We start from the raw sequence: 18,815 nt of genomic DNA, 5'->3' as shown, positions 1-18,815 counted from the left end.
ATAGAATTCTCCTGTGGAGCCATCTGGTCCTGGACTTTTGTTTTCTGGAAGTTTTTAAATCACAGTTTCAAATTTTCAGTTTTCCTGGAGAAGGAAATGGCAACCCACTCCAGTACTCTTGCCTGGAGAATCCCATGGAGGGAGGAGCCTAGTAGGCTACAGCCCATGGGGTCGCAAAGAGTCGGACACGACTGAACAACTTCACTTTCACTTTTCAATTGTAGTGTTTGTGTTTGGTCTGTTCATGTTTTCTCTTACTTCCTGGTTCAGTTTTAGAAAGTTGTACCTTTCTAAGGATTTGTCCATTTCTTGTAAGTTGTCCATTTTATTAGTAAATAGTTGCTTGTGGGAGTCTGTCGATCCTCTGTGTTTGTGATGTCAGTTGTAACTTATCTGTTTTCATTTCTAATTTTATGGATATGAGTCCTCTCCCTCTTTTTCTTGATAAGTCTGGATAAAGGTTTATCAATTTTGCTATCAGTTTTTAGTCTCATTGATATAAAAAACAAAACTCATTGATCTCTTTTATTGTTTTCATTTCTATCTCATTTATTTCTGCTCTCATCTTTAAGATTTCTTTCCTTGTACTAACTTTTGTACTAACCTTGTATAACTAGTTTCTGTTAGTTTTTTATTACCAAGTTAACAATCCCTACTTGTCAAAGTAATTTTTATCCTTTGGTCTGATCTATAAGCAAGTAGCCTAGGAGATCTGAGGCTCAGAATGTCTATCCCGAGAGATAACTCCAATCTCTCCTGTGCATTCTCCAACCTTCCCAGCAGTGGCTGAGACTTATGGACACAGCAGGAGAAGCATGAGGACTGGTCATGTCCAGGATCATGATCTGAATCAGCAGTGAGGGCTCTACCAAGAGCTCTTCAATGGCTCATTGAACACTGAGTATGTTCCCCTTTCTGTGTATTAACCCAGTGATCAGCCTCGGAAATAAGTGCAAAGGGAAGAGACAACCCAGAAAGAATACAGAACTTGATTAAATGGTAATGTTTCATATCATAGACAATTCAGTGCCTTAATCTTTTATCAGCGGCTGGAGACTCCTGATGTATAAAATGAGAAAACTGAATAATACCTCAGAGAAACAGCAGTAAGTTTACACTGAAAGCCTCTTTATTTTTGACCATATCTTTAGAAACATCCAACCATGGGTAACTTCATATGTCAAAAGCTCCAAATCCACCTAATGAATTTAGGTTCATCTTTCTGGCTTTTTAGGACACTTGTCCTCTAAGCCCCCTTTTCCTCTCAGAGTCAACTTTTCCCTCTGCAATCCTGCACCTTTGCTGAATCACTTTTTCTTCTCATATTCACATTGAGAAGATATCTGAAACCATGAGTTTCTATTCCCTTATGATGCAACTCTGTACTAGCTTTTAGTATCCAACAAAATTTGTCATATAGGCAGTCAACTAGGCAAGGATATTTCCCTGGTATATAATGGGCTCAGGATGATAGAATGCATGACCTTCACACTGTGGACAGGAGATAGAGCTAATCCAAATGGTCCTGGGACGTCCTAAATCCTTCAGAATCTCAAACAGTTCAGCCCGACACTGTGCAAGTCTCTGTGGTTGATGGATTCCCCTAGAGAGCAAACTATCCTGAGGTACAGGATACAGCTCTTTATTTAAACTGGGCAGTGCAGAGGTGTGTCGCAGCATCTTCTCCATGATAGCCATGGAGAGGAGGTTTCCACACATGCTGAAGGACTTGAGCTGGAAGCAATGGCTCAGGGCAGGCAGGATGGCTTCAAGATGGAAGTCACTAATCCCACACATGTTTAAGTCCAGTTTTTCAAGTGTGCCTGCAACTTTCTCCAGCAGAACTGAGAGGCGCTCAGCATTGGCGTATGTCAGGAGGTCACCAGTCAAATCCAGGCTCTTTAGCTGACTGATGTTTGGACATTGGGACAGATGGGTCAAGTCTGAATCCGTAAGGAGAGAGTGAATTATAGCAAGGTTATCCAAGGGAGTCATCAGGCACCTGGGGAGAAAAATAGCTGTCTTTTAAAATCTGGGGTGGACTGTAACCTCAAGTTAAGAGATAAAAGATCTGTCCAAGGCCAAGTGTGGTCTGACTATCTGATAATGATCAAACCCAGAATGCCCAATTTTATTTCAACCAGAATCATTTCATCCTCCTTGTGTGACTGGATTAAATACACACAGTCTCAAATACTCTCTTTCATTAGGTATCGAGAACAGTAAAACATATTCCACTTCATTATGAGGATGAATAAACATAATGGAATAGACTAAAACAAATTCAGGAGAGCCTGACATCTTGTTGCAACCAAGTACGTGCTGTGCTGTGCTTAACTGCAGTCAAGTCCAACTCTTTGTGACCACATGGTTTGTAGACTGCCAGGCTCCTCAGTCCATGGGGATTCTCCAGGCAAGAATACTGTGGTGGAGATTCTCTCCAGGGGATCTTCCCAACCCAGGGATCGAACCCAGGTCTCCCACATTGCAGGCAGATTCTTTACCATCTGAGCCACTAAGGAAGCCCTAATAAAAGTATGAGCGTCACTGAATTTTGGTCATAAGAGACATACTTAAGGGGCGGTCCTAAGATTGTGGAGCAATAGGACAGGGAGACCACTTTCTCCCCCACAAATTCATCAAAAGATTGTTTGAATGCCAAGCAATTTCCACAAACCAACTTCTGAACACTGCTGGAGGACACCAGGCACCCGGGAAGGCAGCCCATTCTCTTTGAAAGGAGATACGACAAAATATAAAAGACAAAAAGAGAGACAAAAGAGGGATGGAAACCTGTCCCGGGGAGGGAGTCGTGAAGGAGAAGTTTCCAAACACCAGGAAACCCTCTCACTGGCAGGTCTGTGGGGAGTTTTGGAATCTCAGAGGGCAGCATAACCGGGAGGGCGGAAAAAAAAATAACACTGAATATGCACCTAACTGCAACTCCCAGCAGAGAAGTAGCCCAGAAGTTTGCATCCGCTACACCGAGTGGGGGCTGAACAGGGAGGCGTGGACTGCATGCTTAGGGTAAGGACTGGGCCTGAATGCCCTGAGGACAATCTGAGGGAGCTAATTTGAGATAGCAACTGAAACTGTGGGATAGCCAGAAACAGAAAAAAAAAGAGAGAGAGAGAGAGTACATTCCCTTGAAAAGTTCTAACCTAAGGTGCAGCCTGGCCTACTCACAGAACACAGGGCTGAGCGAACACCAAAGGAGAGCTAGCTGGCTGTGGACCGGCCCATCCCCTCGCCAGAGGAAGAGAGGCAGGCGGGCAACAGCCAGAGTCAGAAGACAAGGGGCAATTTCAGCCCCAGAGATGGCATCCTACACCAAACTGTGAGCAGGCTCCCAGTTGCTAACCAAGTCTTTCTGGGATCCTGGATGACTGACATCTGCCAGGAGGGTCTCAGCCAGAGATCAGCTCCCCAGAGGAGACACATGGCAAACCTGAGACGGTGCTCTTGCAGTGCACCCAGGAAACTGAGCAGGGACCGGGGAGGTGATTAAGACACACTGGCCACCCGGGACAGTGCACTCACCAAGCATTGGTCGCCTGAGCTGCTTGGACCTGGGAAGGGCACAAAACACACGCCCACCTGAATCTGTGCCTTTGCGGCATACTTGAGAACCTGAACCTGAGCAGTTTAGCCCTCAGAAGTGCACAAAACCCAGGGCCCACTTAGGACAGTTCCCCTATAGAGCAACCTGGAGCCTGAGCAGTGTAGAAAGCACAGGCTGCGGTGAGCTGAGGCAAACCCAGTGTCGTCCATACACTGCAAATTCCCCACACACGCCAGTGATATTTGTTTACAGTGTTTCTCCCTCCCCATATCCCAACTGAACAAGTGAGCCTAAATAAATGATCACCTTCGCCCCCTTGTGCCAGGGTGGAAATTAGAAACTGAAGAGACTTGCAAACAGAAGAAGCCAAAATAAAGAAGAGAGACCCGCCCTGGAAGTGACAGGTGCAACAGATTAAAACCCTGTAGTTAGCATTGACTAAGCACTGGAAGGGGCCTATAGACCTTGAGAAGAAGTATAAGCTGGAACAAGGAACTATCTGAAACTAAACTGACTCCACACTGCCCTCAACAGCTCCAGAGAAATTCCCAGATACAGTCTCACTATTATCACTTTTTAATTTTTTAGTTCTTTATTACTCCTTTAATTTTCATTTTTAAAACTTACTATTACTTTTCAAAAAAGACCCTATTTTTAAAGCAAATTTCATATATATTTGTTATAGTTTTTGTGATTGATTTTGCTTTGTATTTTTAATATTTTATCTTTGAGAGTCTAACCTCTACTCTAGATTTTTAAGCTTTGCTTTTTGGTATTTGTTATCAATTTTGTACCTTTAAGAATCTATCTTCAGTACCCATTTTTACTTAGGGATATGATCACTGAATTGGTTGCTCTCTCCCCTTTTGACTCTCCCTTTTCTCCCCCGGGTCACCTCTGTCTCCTCCCTCCTCCTTCTCTTCTCTACTTAACTCTGTGAATTTCTCTGGGTGTTCTTGGCTGTGGAGAACACATAAGAGAACTGATTACTGGCTAGACTGGTCTCTCCCCTTTTGACTCCCCCTCTTCTCCTCCTGGTCACCTCTATCTCCCTCCTTCCTCTTCTCTTCTTTGTGTAACTCTGTGAACCTCTCTGGGTGTCCCTCACTGTGCAGAATCTTTTCACCATTAACCTAGATGATTTATCATCTGTGCTGTATAGATGGAGAAGTCTTGAGGCTACTGTAAGAATAAGACTGAAAGCCAGAGGCAGGAGGCTTAAATCCAAAACTTGACAACACCAGAAAACTCCTGACTTGAGGGAACATTAATCTACAAGAGCTCATCCGAAAGCCTCCTTATCTGCACTGAAACCAAGCTCCACCCAAGAGCCAACAAGTTCCAGAGCAAGACAGTGCCATGCTAATTCTCCAGCAATGCAGGAACAGAGCCCTGAGAGTTAAAATATAGGCTGCCCAAAGTCACACCAAAGACACAGACACTTCAAAGCTCACTACTGGACACTTCATTGCACTCCAGAGAGAAGAGATCCAACTCCACCCACCAAAACACCAACAACAAGCTTCCCTAAATGGGAAACCTTAACAATCCACTAGTCCAATTCCACTCACAAGGAGCAACCTCTACAATAAAGAGGAACCACAAACTTCCAGCATACATAAAGGCCACCCCAAACACAGCAATCTAAACAAAATAAAAAGGTAGAAAAATATCCAGCAGGTAAAGAAACATGATAAATGCCCACCAAACCAAACAAAAGAGGAGGAGATAGCGAGTCTATCTGAAAAGAATTCAGAATAATGATAGTAAAGATGATGCAAAATCTTGAAAACAAAATGGAGTTACAGGTAAATGGACTAGAGAAAAGGATTGAGAAGATGCAAGAAATATTTAACAAAGACCTAGAAGAAATAAAAAAGAGTCAATCAATAATGAATAATGCAATAACTGAGATCAAAAGCACTCTGGAGGGAAGCAACAATAGAATAGCTGAGACAGAAGATAGGATAAGTGAAATGGAAGGTAGAATGGTGGAAATAAAGGAAACAGACAGGAAAAAAGAACTAAAAGAAATGAGGACAACCTCAGAGACCTCTGGGACAATGGTAAACACCCAAACATTCAAACCATAGGACTCCCAGAAGAAGAAGACAAAAAGAAAGGCCATGAGAAAATACCTGAGGAGATAGCAGTTGAAAACTTCCCTAAAATGGGGAAGGAAATAGCGACCCAAGTCCAAGAAACCCAGAGAATCCCAAACAGGATAAACCTAAGGCGAAACACCCCAAGACACATATTAATAAAATTAACAAAGATCAAACACAAAGAACAAATATTAAAAGCAGCAAGGGGAAAGCAACAAATAACACCCAAGGGGATTCCCATAAGGATAACAGCTGATCTTTCAATAGAAACTCTTCAGGCCAGGAGGGAATAGCAGGACATACTTAAAGTGATAAAAGGAAATAACCTATAGCCCAGATTACTGTACCCAGCAAAGATCTCATTCAAATATGAAGGAGAAATCAAAAGCTTTACAGACAAGCAAAAGCTGAGAGAATTCAGCACCACCAAACCAGCTCTCCAACAAATGCTAAAGGATCTTCTCTAGACAGGAAACACAAAAAGGGTGTATAAACTCAAACCCAAAACAATAAAGTAAATGGCGACAGGATCATACTTATCAATAATTATGTTAAACGTAAATTGGTTGAATCCCCCAACCAAAAGACAAAGACTGGCTGAATGGATACAAAAGTAAGACCCCTATATATGTTGCCTACAAGAGACCCAACTCAAAACAAGGGACACATACGGACTGAAAGTGAAGGGTTGGAGAAAGATATTCCATGCAAATAGAGACCAAAAGAAAGCAAGAGTAGCAATACTGATATCAGATAAAACAGACTTTAAAACAAAGGCTGTGAAAAGAGACAAAGGACAACACTACATAATGATGAAAGGATCAATCCAAGAAGAAGATATAACAATAATAAATATCAGTTCAGTTCAGTTCAGTCCCTCAGTCGTGTCCGACTCTTTGCGACCCCATGAATCGCAGCACACCAGGCCTCCCTGTCTATCACCAACTCCCGGAGTTCACTCAGACTCACGTCCATTGAGTCAGTGATGCCATCCAGCCATCTCATCCTCTGTCGTCCCCTTCTCCTCCTGCCCCCAACCCCTCCCAGCATCAGAGTCTTTTCCAATGAGTCAACTCTTCGCATGAGGTGGCCAAAGTACTGGAGTTTCAGCTTTAGCATCAGTCCTTCCAAAGAAATCCCAGGGCTGATCTCCTTCAGAATGGACTGGTTGGATCTCCTTGCAGTCCAAGGGACTCTCAAGAGTCATCTCCAACACCACAGTTCAAAAGCATCAATTCTTTGGCGCTCAGCCTTTTTCACAGTCCAACTCTCACATCTATACATGACCACTGGAAAAACCATAGCCTTGACTAGACAGACCTTTGTTGGCAAAGTAATGTCTCTGCTTTTGAATATGCTATCTAGGTTGGTCAAAACTTTCTTTCCAAGGAGTAAGCATCTTTTAATTTCATAGCTGCAGTCACCATCTGCAGTGATTTTGGAGCCCCCAAAAATAAAGTCTGACACTGTTTTCACTGTTTCCCCATCTATTTGCCATGAAGTGATGGGACCAGATGCCATGATCTTTGTTTTCTGAATGGAGCTTTAAGCTAACTTTTTCACTCTCCACTTTCACTTTCATCAAGAGGCTTTTTAGTTCCTCTTCACTTTCTGCCATACAGGTGGTGTCATCTGTATACCTGAGGTTATTGAAATCATAGCGCATAGCATGGGCAGCTGCAACTGGCGCACATAGCACAGCCGAGATAAGCTACCCCACGTCCGAGGTCAGAGGCGGCGGCCAACAGTGCCAGGCTGCGACAGCGCAGGAGCAGCTGAGAGGAGCGACCCCACACCCGAGGCCAAGGGCAGTGGCCGGGAGGAGCAACCCCATGTCCAATCAGCGGTGGCTTCACGGGTGCAGAAGGGCCTAGAGGAGCTATCCCACGTTCAAGGTCGGGGGGGCAGCGGTGAGGAGATACCCCTCGTCCAAGGTAAGGAGCAGCGGCTGTGCTTTGCTGGAGCAGCCATGAAGAGATATCCTACTCCCAAGGTAAGAGAAACCCAAGTAAGACGGTAGGTGTTGCAAGAGGGCATCAGAGGGCAGACACACTGAAACCATACTCACAGAAAACTAGTCAATCTAATCACACTAGGACCACAGCCTTGTCTAACTCAATGAAACTAAGCCATGCCCATGGGGCAACCCAAAACAGGTGGGTCATGGTGGAGAGATGTGACAGAATGTGGTCCACTGGAGGAAGGAATGGCAAACCACTTCAGTATTCTTGCCTTGAGAACCCCATGAACAGTATGAACAGGCAAAAAGATAGGCTACTGAAAGAGAAACTCCCCAGGTCAGTAGGTGCCCAATATGCTACTGGAGATCAGTAGAGAAATAACTCCAGAAAGAATGAAGGGATGGAGCCAAAGCAAAAACAATACCCAGTTGTGGATGTGACTGGTGATAGAAACAAGGTCCGATGCTGTAAAGAGAAATATTGCATAGGAACCTGGAATGTTAGGTTCATGAATCAAGGCAAATTGAAAGTGGTCAAACAAGAGATGGCAAGAGTGAACGTCGACATTCTAGGAATCAGTGAACTAAAGTGGACCAGAATGGGTGAATCTAACTCAGATGACCATTATATCTACTACTGGGGACAGGAATCCCTTAGAAGAAATGGAGTAGCCATCATGGTCAACAAAAGAGTTCGAAATGCAGTACTTGGATGCAATCTAAAAAACGACAGAATAATCTCTGTTCATTTCCAAGGCAAACCATTCAATATCACAGTAATCCAAGTCTATGCCCCAACCAGTAACGCTGAAAAAGCTGAAGTTGAACAATTCTATGAAGACCAACAAGACCTTTTAGAACTAACAACCAAAAAAGATGTCCTTTTCATTATAGGGGACTCGAATGCAAAAGTAGGAAGTCAAGAAACACCTGGAATAACAGGAAAATTTGGCCTTGGAATATGGAACAAAGCAGGGCAAAGACTAATAGAGTTTTGCCAAGAAAATGCACTGGTCATAGCAAACACCTTCTTCCAACAACACAAGAGAAGACTCTGCACATGGACGTCACCAGATGGTCAACACCGAAATCAGATTGATTATATTCTTTGCAGCCACAGATGGAGAAGCTCTATACAGTCAGCAAAAACAAGACCAGGAGCTGACTGTGGCTCTGATCATGAACTCCTTATTGCCAAATTCAGACTGAAATTGAAGACACTAGGGAAAACCACTAGACCATTCAGGTATGACCTAAATCACATCCCTTATGACTATACAGTGGAAGTGAGAAATAGATTTAAGGGACTAGATCTGATAGATAGAGTGCCTGATGAACTATGGACTGAGGTTCGTGACACTGTAAGGGAGACAGGGATCAAGACCATCCCCATGGAAAAGAAATGCAAAAATGCAAAATGGCTGTCTGTGGAGGCCTTACAAATAGCTGTGAAAAGAAGAGAAGTGAAAAGCAAAGGAGAAAAGAAAGATATAAGCATCTGAATGCAGAGTTCCAAAGAATAGCAAGAAGAGATAAGAAAGCCTTCCTCAGTGATCAATGCAAAGAAATAGGGGAAAACAACAGAGTGGGAAAGACTAGAGATCTCTTCAAGAAAATTAGAGATACCAAGGGAACATTTCACGCAAAGATGGGCTCAATAAAGGACAGAAATGGTATAGACCTAACAGATGCAGAAGATATTAAGAAGAGGTGGCAAGAATACACAGGAGAAGTGTACAAAAAAGATCTTCATGACCCAGATAATCACGATGGTGGGATCACTCATCTAGAGCCAGACATCCTGGAATGTGAAGTCAAGTGGGCCTTAGAAAGGCCCACTTTCTAGGCATCACTACGAACAAAGCTAATGGAGGTGATGGAACCCCAGTTGAGCTATTTCAAATCCTGAAAGATGATGCTGTGAAAGTGCTGCACTCAATATGCCAGCAAATTTGGAAAACTCAGCAGTGGCCACAGGACTGGAAAAGGTTAGTTTTCATTCCAATCCCAAAGAAAGGCAATGCCAAAGAATGCTCAGACTACTGCACAATTGCACTCATCTCACATGCTATTAAAGTAATGCTCAAAATTCTACAAGCCAGGCTTCAGCAATATGTGAATCGTGAACTTCCAGATGTTCAAGCTGGTTTTAGAAAAGGCAGAGGAACTAGAGATCAAATTGCCAACATCTGCTGGATCATGGAAAAAGCAAGAGAGTTCCAGAAAAACATCTATTTCTGCTTTATTGACTATGCCAAAGCCTGTGACTGTGTGGATCACAATAAACTGTGGAAATTATAAATATATATGCACCCAACATAGGAGTACCACAATATGTAAGGCAAATGCTAACAAGTATGAAAGGGGAAATTAACAATAACACAGTAATAGTGGAAGACTTTAATACCCCACTCACACCTATGGATAGATCAACTAAACAGAAAATTGACAAGGAAACACAAACTTTAAATGATGCAATGGACCAAGTAGACCTAATTGATATCTATAGGATATTTCACCTCAAAACAACGAATTTCACCTTTTTCTCAAGTGCATATGGAACATTCTCCAAGACAGATCACATCCTGGGCCATAAATCTAACCTTGGTAAATTCAAAAAATTGAATCATTTCAAGCATCTTTTCTGATCACGATGCGGTAAGATTAGATGTCAACTGCAGGGAAAAAAAAAAAAACTAATAAAAATACAAACATATGGAGGGTAAACAACATGCTTCTGAATAATCAACAAATCACAGAAGAAATCTAAAAAGAAATCAAAATATGCTTAGAAATGAATGAAAATGAAAACACGACCCAAAACCTATGAGATTCAGTAAAAGCAGTGCTAAGGGGAAGGTTCATAGCAATACAAGCTTACCTCAAAAAACAAAATAAAAGGCAAATAAATAACCTAATTTTACACATAAAGCAACTAGAAAAAGAAGAAATGAAGAACCCCAGGGTTAGTAGAAGGAAAGAAATCATAGAAACCAGGGCAGAAATACATAAAAAAGAAACAAAGGAGACTATAGCAAAAATCAACAAAACTAAAAGCTGGTTCTTTGAGAAGATAAATAAAATAGACAAACCATTAGCCAGATCCATCAAGGAAAAAAAGGAGAATAATCAAATCCACAAAACTAGAAATGAAAATGGAGAAATCATGACAGACAACACAGAAATACAAAGGATCATTAGAGACTACTATCAGCAACTATATGACAACAAAATGAACAACTTGGAAGAAATGGATGAATTCTTAGAAAAGTATTACCTTCCAAAACTGAACCAGGAAGAAATAGAAAATCTTGACAGACCCATCATAGGCATGGAAATCAAAACTCTAATCAAAAATCTTCCAACAAACAAAAGCCCAGAACCAGACAGCTTCGTAGGTGTATTCTACCAAAAATTTAGAGAAGAGCTAACACCTATCTTAATCAAACTCTTCCAGAAAATTGCAGAGGAAGGTAAACTTCCAAACTCATTCTATGAGGCCACCATCACCCTAATACCAAAACTGGACAAAGATGTCACAAAAAAAGAAAACTACAGGCCAACATCACTGATGAACATAGATGCAAAAATCCTTAACAAAATTCTAGCAAACAGAATCCAAAAACACATTTTAAAAAATCATACATCATGACCAAGCGGGCATCCCAGTAATGCAAGGATTCTTCAATATTCGCAAATCAATCAATGTGATACACCACATTAACAAATTGAAAGATAAAAACCATATGATTATCTCAATAGATGCAAAGAAAGCCTTTGACAAAATTCAACATCAATTTATGATAAAAACCATCCAGAAAGCAGGCATAGAAGGAACATACCTCAACATATTAAAAGCCATATATGATAAACCCACAGTAAACATTATCCTGAATGGTGAAAAATTGAAAGCATTTCCCCTAAAGTCAGGAACAAGACAAGGGTGCCCACTCTCACCACTACTATTCAAGATAGTTTTGGCCACAGCAATCAGAGAGGAAAAAGAAATAAAAGGAATCCAGATTGGGAAAGAAGAAGTAACTCTTACTGTTTGCAGATGACATGATCCTCTACATAGAAAACCCTAAAGACACCACCAGAAAATTACTAGAGCTAATCAATGAATATAGTAAAGTGGCAGGATATAAAATCAACAAACAGAAATCCCTTGCATTACTATACACTAACAATGAGAAAACAGAAAGAGAAATTAAGGAAACAATTCCATTCACCATTGCAACGAAAAGAATAAAATACTTAGGAATAAATCTATCTAAAGAAACAAAAGATCCATATATAAATGCTATAAAACACTGATGAAAGAAATCAAAGATGACACAAATAGAAGAAATATACCATGTTCATGGATTGGAAGAATCAATACAGTGAAAATGAGTATACTACCCAAAGCAATCTATAGATTCAATGCAATCCCTATCAAGCTATCAACAGTATTTTTCAAAGAACTAGAACAAATAATTTCACAGTTTGTATGGAAATACAAAAAAACTCAAATAGCCAAATCAATCTTGAGAAAGAAGAATGGAACTGAAGGAATCAACCTGCCTGACTTCAGGCTATAATACAAAGCCACAGTCATTAAGACAGTATGGTACTGGCACAAAGACAGAAATATAGATCAATGGAACAAAATAGAAAGCCCAGAGAAAAATCCACGCACCTATGGACACCTTATCTTTGACAAAGGAGGCATGAATATACAATGGAGAAAGACAATCTCTTTAAAAAGTGGTGCTGGGAAAACTGGTCAACCACTTGTAAAAGAATGAAACTAGAACACTTTCTAACACCATACACAAAAATAAAATCAAAATAGATTAAAGATCTAAATGTAAGATGAGAAACTATAAAACTCTTAGAAGGAAACATAGGCAAAACAGTCTCTGACATAAATCACAGCAGGATCCTCTATGACCTACCCCCCAGAGTACTGGAAATAAAAGCAAAAATAAACAAATGGGACCTAATTAAAATTAAAAGCTTCTGCACAATGAAGGAAGCTATAAGCAAGGTTAAAAGACAGTCTTCAGAATGGGAGAAAATAATAGCAAATGAAGCAACTGACAAAGAATTTATCTCAAAAATATACAAGCAGCTCCTGCAGCTCAATTCCAGAAAAATAAACGATACAATCAAAAAATGGCCCAAAGAACTAAACAGACATTTCTCCAAAGAAGACATACAGATGGATAAAAAACACATGAAAGAATGCTCAACATCACTCATTATCAGAGAAATGCAAATCAAAACCACAATGAGGCACCATCTCACACCAGTCAGAATGGCTGCTATAAAAAAGTCTTCAAAAAATAAATACTGGAACAGGTGCAGAGAAAAGGGAACCCTCTTACACTGTTGGTGGGAATGCACACTGGTACAGCCACTATGGAAAACAGTGTGGAGATTCCTTAAATAAATGGAAATATAACTGCCATATGACCCAGCAATCCCACTGGTAGGCATACACACTGAGGAAACCAGAATTGAAAGAGACCTGTATACCCCAATGTTCATCACAGCACTGTTTACAAGAGCTAGGACACGGAAGCAACCTAAATGTCCATCAGCAGACAAATGGATAAGAAAGCTGTTGTACATATACACAATGGAATAGTACTCAGCTCTTAAAAAGAATGCATTTGAATCAGTTTTAATGAGGTGTGTGAAACTGGGGCCTATTATACAAAGTGAAGTAAGTCAGAAAGAAAAACACCAATACAGTATATTAATGCATATGAGTGGAATTTAGAAAGATGGTAACGATGAACCTATATACAAACAAAAGAGACACAAATGTAAAGAACAGACTTTTGGATTTTATGGGAGAAAGCAACAATGGGATGATTTGAGAGAATAGCCTTGAAACATGTATATTACCATATGTGAAATAGATCACCAGCCCAGGTTCGATGCATGAGACAGGATACTCAGGGCTGGTGCACTGAGATGACAGGATAGGGAGGGGAGGTGGGAGGGGGGTTCAGGATGGGGGACACAGGTACACCCATGGCTTATTCATGTCAATGTATGGCAAAAACCACTACAATATTGTAAAGTAATTTGCTTCCAATTAATATAAATAAATTAAATTTTTTTTTAAAGAGACTTACTCAAAGTGCTTGCTATTCAAGCTTACTTAGGCACATGATTTGACCTGAGGCAGTCTTATCTCAGCTTTCCCAGGTGGCTCAGTGGGTAAAAAATTACCCTGCAGTGCAGGAGTCGTAAGAGAGGTGAATTCAATCCCGGGTTGGGAAAATCCTCTGGAGAAGGGCATGGCAACCCACCCCATATTCATGCCTGAGAATCCCATGGATAGAGGAGCCTGGCAGGTTATAGTCCTTAGGGTTTTAAAGAGCCAGGCACAACTGAAGTGACTGAGCTTGCACACACACCCTTATCTCAAGGCATCTGGGTGATATGCATAGAGGATCAGTTTGGGGAAGATCCTACAACATCCATTGGAAGTAACAGTCCACAGTGGCTCACTTACATCCCTACATTATTTGTAAGGCACCTACCAATTTTTAAGATCTCTTTTGACTCCTGCTCTATTATCATCATCTCCTGAATCATGCATTTACTATATGTTAATTACCTTATCTGGATAAAAAGATAACCTGTTACAGACTTGGAATTTGAGACAGGTTCCTTGCAGTCACAAAACCGGAGAGCATGGAACTTTCATTAAGAAATGCTCAGGACTAATGCAAATTTCCCTTTTCAAAGTCCCCCTTCCCTTATCTATTTTTCCAAAGTCATCTAGGAAAGATATCTCTTCCTAATGGAGAAATTGTGCTGTGCTCAGTCGCTTCAGTCGTGTCCAACTCTTTGCAACCTATGGACTGTAGCTGGCCAGGCTCCTCTGTCCATGGCATTCTCCAGGCAAGGATACTGGAGTGGGTTGCCATGCCTTCCTTCAGTGGATCTTCCAGACCTAGGAATCGAACCCATATCTCCGGTATCTCTTGCACTGCAGGCAGGTTCTATACCCACTGAGGCACCTGGGAAGCCCAGTGAAAAAATTACATACCTACTACCCGTACATCCTAACACTTAGTCTGTATCTTCCTAAAAGAGTGGCCCTTTCCATATCCTCCATCCTAGTTTGGGCCGCTACCTTGATTTGGGTGGTTATATGATATCACACTGGATGGCATCACCGACTCAATGCACATGAGTCTGGGTGAACTCCGGGAGTTGATGATGGACAGGGAGGCCTGGTGTGCTGCAATTCATGGGGTCGCAAAGAGTCAGACACGACTGAGCAACTGAACTGAACTGATGATATCACAGTATCAAAGGGAGGAGTGCTTTTGACTTTCTAGTGTTGGGTACACTGTTACCAGGCCAGTGGTGCACACTCACCTGAGCATCTGGTTCAGGCAGCCTTCAAGGAAGGAGGGAGTCTCCAAATACAGATCCCGGAGGTGGTACAACCTGCGGAACTGAGAGGTAATTTGGACAGCATGGTGATACTCTTCCTCCTCTTCAAATGCTAGCCCATGGATGTGGGAGAGATGGAGTCTCTGTATATTACTCATTTGGCCCAAGAAAGGAGCAAACATGGCCAGAGTGGACAGATGCCAAACGCAACTCACTTCCACTTCCTGAATACAGTCCAGTTGCACTATACCCAGGACCTGCACAATATTTTCTAAGGACATTGAAGCGATCTTCAGCTTATTAGAGCACAGGCGTATGGAAGCTTTTCTCTGCTCCACCCACCTAATGAGGTAGATGAGGAAGTCATCTATGATACTTTCCTTGAAATGCAGTTCTATGAACACCTCTAAAGGAGCCAAGGGCTGCTCTGTCCTTGACCTGACCTCAGCCATTGGTGTCATTGATGAGCTTGAGGACACATGGACACTTGATCCAGACCACATTTTCCAGAAGTCCTGGCCAGTATTCCTTAAATCCAGCACCCGCAGTTTGCACCTCCTGTGGGGAAACAGCAGATTGGCTGTTTGAAGGAAACCACAGAATAAAACCACAGACTTGGAATTGAGGCTACACTCTGACTTCCCACCTGAGATTATACTTGACATTCCTACAGCCTTGCCCTCTTCTTTCCTCTCTGCCTCACCTTCCTGCTTTTCCCCTTCCATCCTTCCTCAGTCTCTGCTTCCAGTACCCATAAGAATCACTAGAAGGATGTCAGGCATGTTCTTTTAGGTTTCCTGGCATCTTAGGCACTCCTCTCACTGCCAGGAGGCGTTTCCCCAAAGTGAGCTCAGCAATAGCCAAGGACTCTGAGAGTCTTCATTGGCATCATCAAAAGTTTCTGGTCCATCCTTTGACCATTCACTCTCATGACCCCAAGTGTTTCTTCATGATGTCTAGCAACCTACTGGGCTACCTGGATTTGACTTACTTGGAATGATTTTTCTGGGCAAGCAGGATATCAAGACCATCCAGAACTGCTTGTAAGGTCCCCAAGTGAGGCTTTTGCATCAGGCCCCCCAGAGGCAGACGGACAAAGGGCCAGGCATACACCATGGCCTTCAGGGTCTCACTTCGACTCCCACAGAAGGCTTCCATGAAGAGTGGGGGGAAGAGTTCGATGGGCAGATACTCCAGAGCTGTGATGGCCAAGGCCTCATCCCTCAGCAGGCTCACTGCTGCCAGGTTCAAGAGTCTGGGTCGGGTCTGGAGACTCATCCTGACTTGGTTCCAAAAGGAATCCTGTGGGTACTTCCAAGGAACAAGACATTTTTTTCAGGCAAATCAGGAACACACTTCAGTTTGTTTCTCCCCACCCTTGAGAGGAACCTACTCAGGGCCAAGGCCACTGCTCTAGTGGTGGTGGAATTGTTGCAGGAAGAGCCAATTCTCTCTCCAAAATAGATCTCTCTCATTGACTTGAATCTGTTGCTTTTGTTATTACAATCATACATAATGGCCTGCTTCAGGGAACCCTGGCCCTCTGCCTGAAGACTAAACTAAAAGCATCTTTTTTCAGCTCACAGGGAGATAATTTGCCCCTACCCAACTGTGAATGACTGCAAGAATGAAGAGATTAACACACCCCTTCCCCAAGGATGGACATTCCAGGAGATACTTGCAAGATATTATTGCCTTTCTACTTTACTTTCTCAACTCCTCCTCCTCTCTATTCTATAAAAGAATCTGGCACCCAGCCTCCAGCAAGATGGTTATTTTGAGACATTAGTTTGCCATCTTCTTGGTCAGGCTGTTTTCTGAATAAAAGTCATATTCCTTGCCTCAACACCTAGTCTCTCATCTCTTGAATTTATTGGCCTGTTGTGAGAGTGAGCAGACCAGGCTTGGATCTGGTGATAGAAGTGCCTTAGTGCCAGTTGCCTGTCACAAGTAGAGGGGGAAAAAATGCAACCACTGATTCATCCACTGCTTTGCTTAATAATGTTCCACTGGTGAGTAGTTACTGGGAGCTGGAGGCTGAGCTTCATCCTTTCAGAAAAAAAATGCTTAAAATATCACTTATAGCCTTAAAAGTATGGGAATAAAAGCATCATGTGGACCACACAGCTTCCATCTTGAGTTCCACAGTTAACTGGGGTGGGAAAGGTGAGGAGATACCCCTAAAATGAATGCTGTATGTGTACAAATTAAATATTTTAAATTTCAGGAAATAAAATTCCAAGCAAACATCTTTCATTAAAAGGGGCATCTGCTTGATTAAGACATTTAAAAATGATATAAACCAAAGCACCAATCCAAATATTTGGGATTAAGTCTAAACTACTTTAGAGGCCAAACCAAAACCTTAAATGAGTACACCTGAAAATATACTTTTATTCATTTATTTTTATTTATTCATTTTGGCCACATCACCTGTAGGATCTTTGTTCCTGGACCAGAGATTGAACAAGTTCCCCCTGCAGTGGAAGAGCAGAACCTTAACCACTGGAGCCCCAGGGAAGTCTCAAGAAATACTTTTTAAAAGCTCTCCTGCCATCCCAAGGTGCATGCCACCAATCAACACCAGTTGATCATGGGTAAAATGAAGGTGTCCATAGTCCGTAACTCACCAGCTCTGATGTGGGTGGCAGGCTACTCAGATCTCAGACATGATGGAGAGCCCAGGTGGTGCCTCTGGAGCTGGAAGATTCTGTATCCTTTCTTTAGTACTGAGGGCTTTTATAGACTTTTCTAATCACATCTTATTCTTTCCTACTACCAACAGCCAATCAGAAAATGATACCTGATAATGTTTCACACTGCCCCTCTGGTTAATCCTGATTGAGTCTTTGTCAATCTGCAGAGGAATGAATGGAATCAGATTACATTCAGGGAAGATAAATAATGAGGGAGGGCTATTGAAGTCAAAGGCTCCTTCCTAGGTTCATTCTAGAAACACTGATTGGGCTTTACCAATACCAGTAGTAGTAGCTGTGGGTGTGAAACCAGGGAGGAGTTATTGATTTGTGACAGCAGATAAGATGAAACTTTAAAGCATCACTGGGGATCTTTGGCATTAAAAATTATCAAAATGTCCAAGAATTAAAGCTACTTCACAAAGACAGTAGTGTTGTTCTGAAAAGAAGTAAAATAAGCCATCCACTTATCAAGTGTCACTTAGATATTGTGTGACACATGGAGATCAGGAATCTATTCAGGAAGGAAAGTGAAAAGTGAAGTCGCGTCTGACTCTTTGCGGCCCCATGGACTGGGGGCCCACCAGGCTCCTCCATCCATGGATTTCTCCAGGCAAGGGTACTGGAGTGGGTTGCCATTTCCTTCTCCAGGGGAATCTTCCCAACCCAGGGATCAAACCCGGGTCTCCCGCATTGTAGGCAGACACTTTACCATCTGAGCCACCAGGGAAGTCCATTCAGGAAGGAAAGGGAAGTGCTTTGGGAGATGTGATTGGTTTTCCAATCTTAGGTCAAGACTTCTCTGAAGGAGATCAGTTCAAAATCACATTGAGAAGGGTGGAGGCTAGGTAGTTGGAACTGGGCGTTTCAAAACTGAAAATGTAACTCAAATAGTGTAAAATGAACTTTCTTTTCCTCTCTCTTGGGGAAGAAGAAGATTTAAATCCTTTTCTCTGGGTTGTGTTTGTAAATTAAAGGGAGTGACTAAACGGAAACTGTGTCACTTTTGAGGGTGTTCTCTCCCAGAAATTTGGTATCACCACAAATTGGCTTGAAAACATTATTTGCTTTCATTTTAAAATTTT

At 42.0% G+C, this 18,815-nt stretch overlaps 1 protein-coding gene across 10 annotated transcripts; it reads right to left on the bottom strand.

The window, feature by feature from the left end:
- Nucleotides 1-1,107: 1,107 nt before the first annotated feature.
- Nucleotides 1,108-18,374, bottom strand: LOC147356379 (melanoma antigen preferentially expressed in tumors-like). 10 transcript variants are annotated; one of them, XM_086343782.1, is made up of 5 exons: nucleotides 17,665-18,367; nucleotides 16,026-16,345; nucleotides 15,377-15,592; nucleotides 15,017-15,096; nucleotides 1,108-2,002 (listed from the first exon to the last, which is right to left on the bottom strand). In XM_086343782.1, the coding sequence occupies exons 2-4, from the start codon at nucleotides 16,310-16,312 to the stop codon at nucleotides 15,030-15,032; spliced, it is 570 nt and encodes a 189-aa protein (XP_086199908.1). In that variant the 5' UTR covers nucleotides 16,313-16,345; nucleotides 17,665-18,367; the 3' UTR covers nucleotides 1,108-2,002; nucleotides 15,017-15,029. The 10 variants fall into 10 exon arrangements, with proteins under 10 accessions (XP_086199908.1, XP_086199903.1, XP_086199904.1 ...); XM_086343777.1 differs by having other exon boundaries at nucleotides 15,478-15,592; nucleotides 17,665-18,309; XM_086343783.1 differs by having other exon boundaries at nucleotides 1,823-1,943; nucleotides 17,665-18,374.
- Between the last annotated feature and the right edge of the window lie 441 nt (nucleotides 18,375-18,815).

This window comes from Bos grunniens, chromosome 16, assembly GCF_055505025.1.
Source record: "Bos grunniens cultivar Pamir isolate PY7600 chromosome 16, Bosgru_T2T1.0, whole genome shotgun sequence".
In the NCBI taxonomy this organism is placed as follows: Eukaryota; Metazoa; Chordata; class Mammalia; order Artiodactyla; family Bovidae; genus Bos; species Bos grunniens.
The sequence above is the reverse complement of the archived record's forward strand: the minus strand, read 5'-3'. Positions and strand labels throughout refer to the sequence as shown.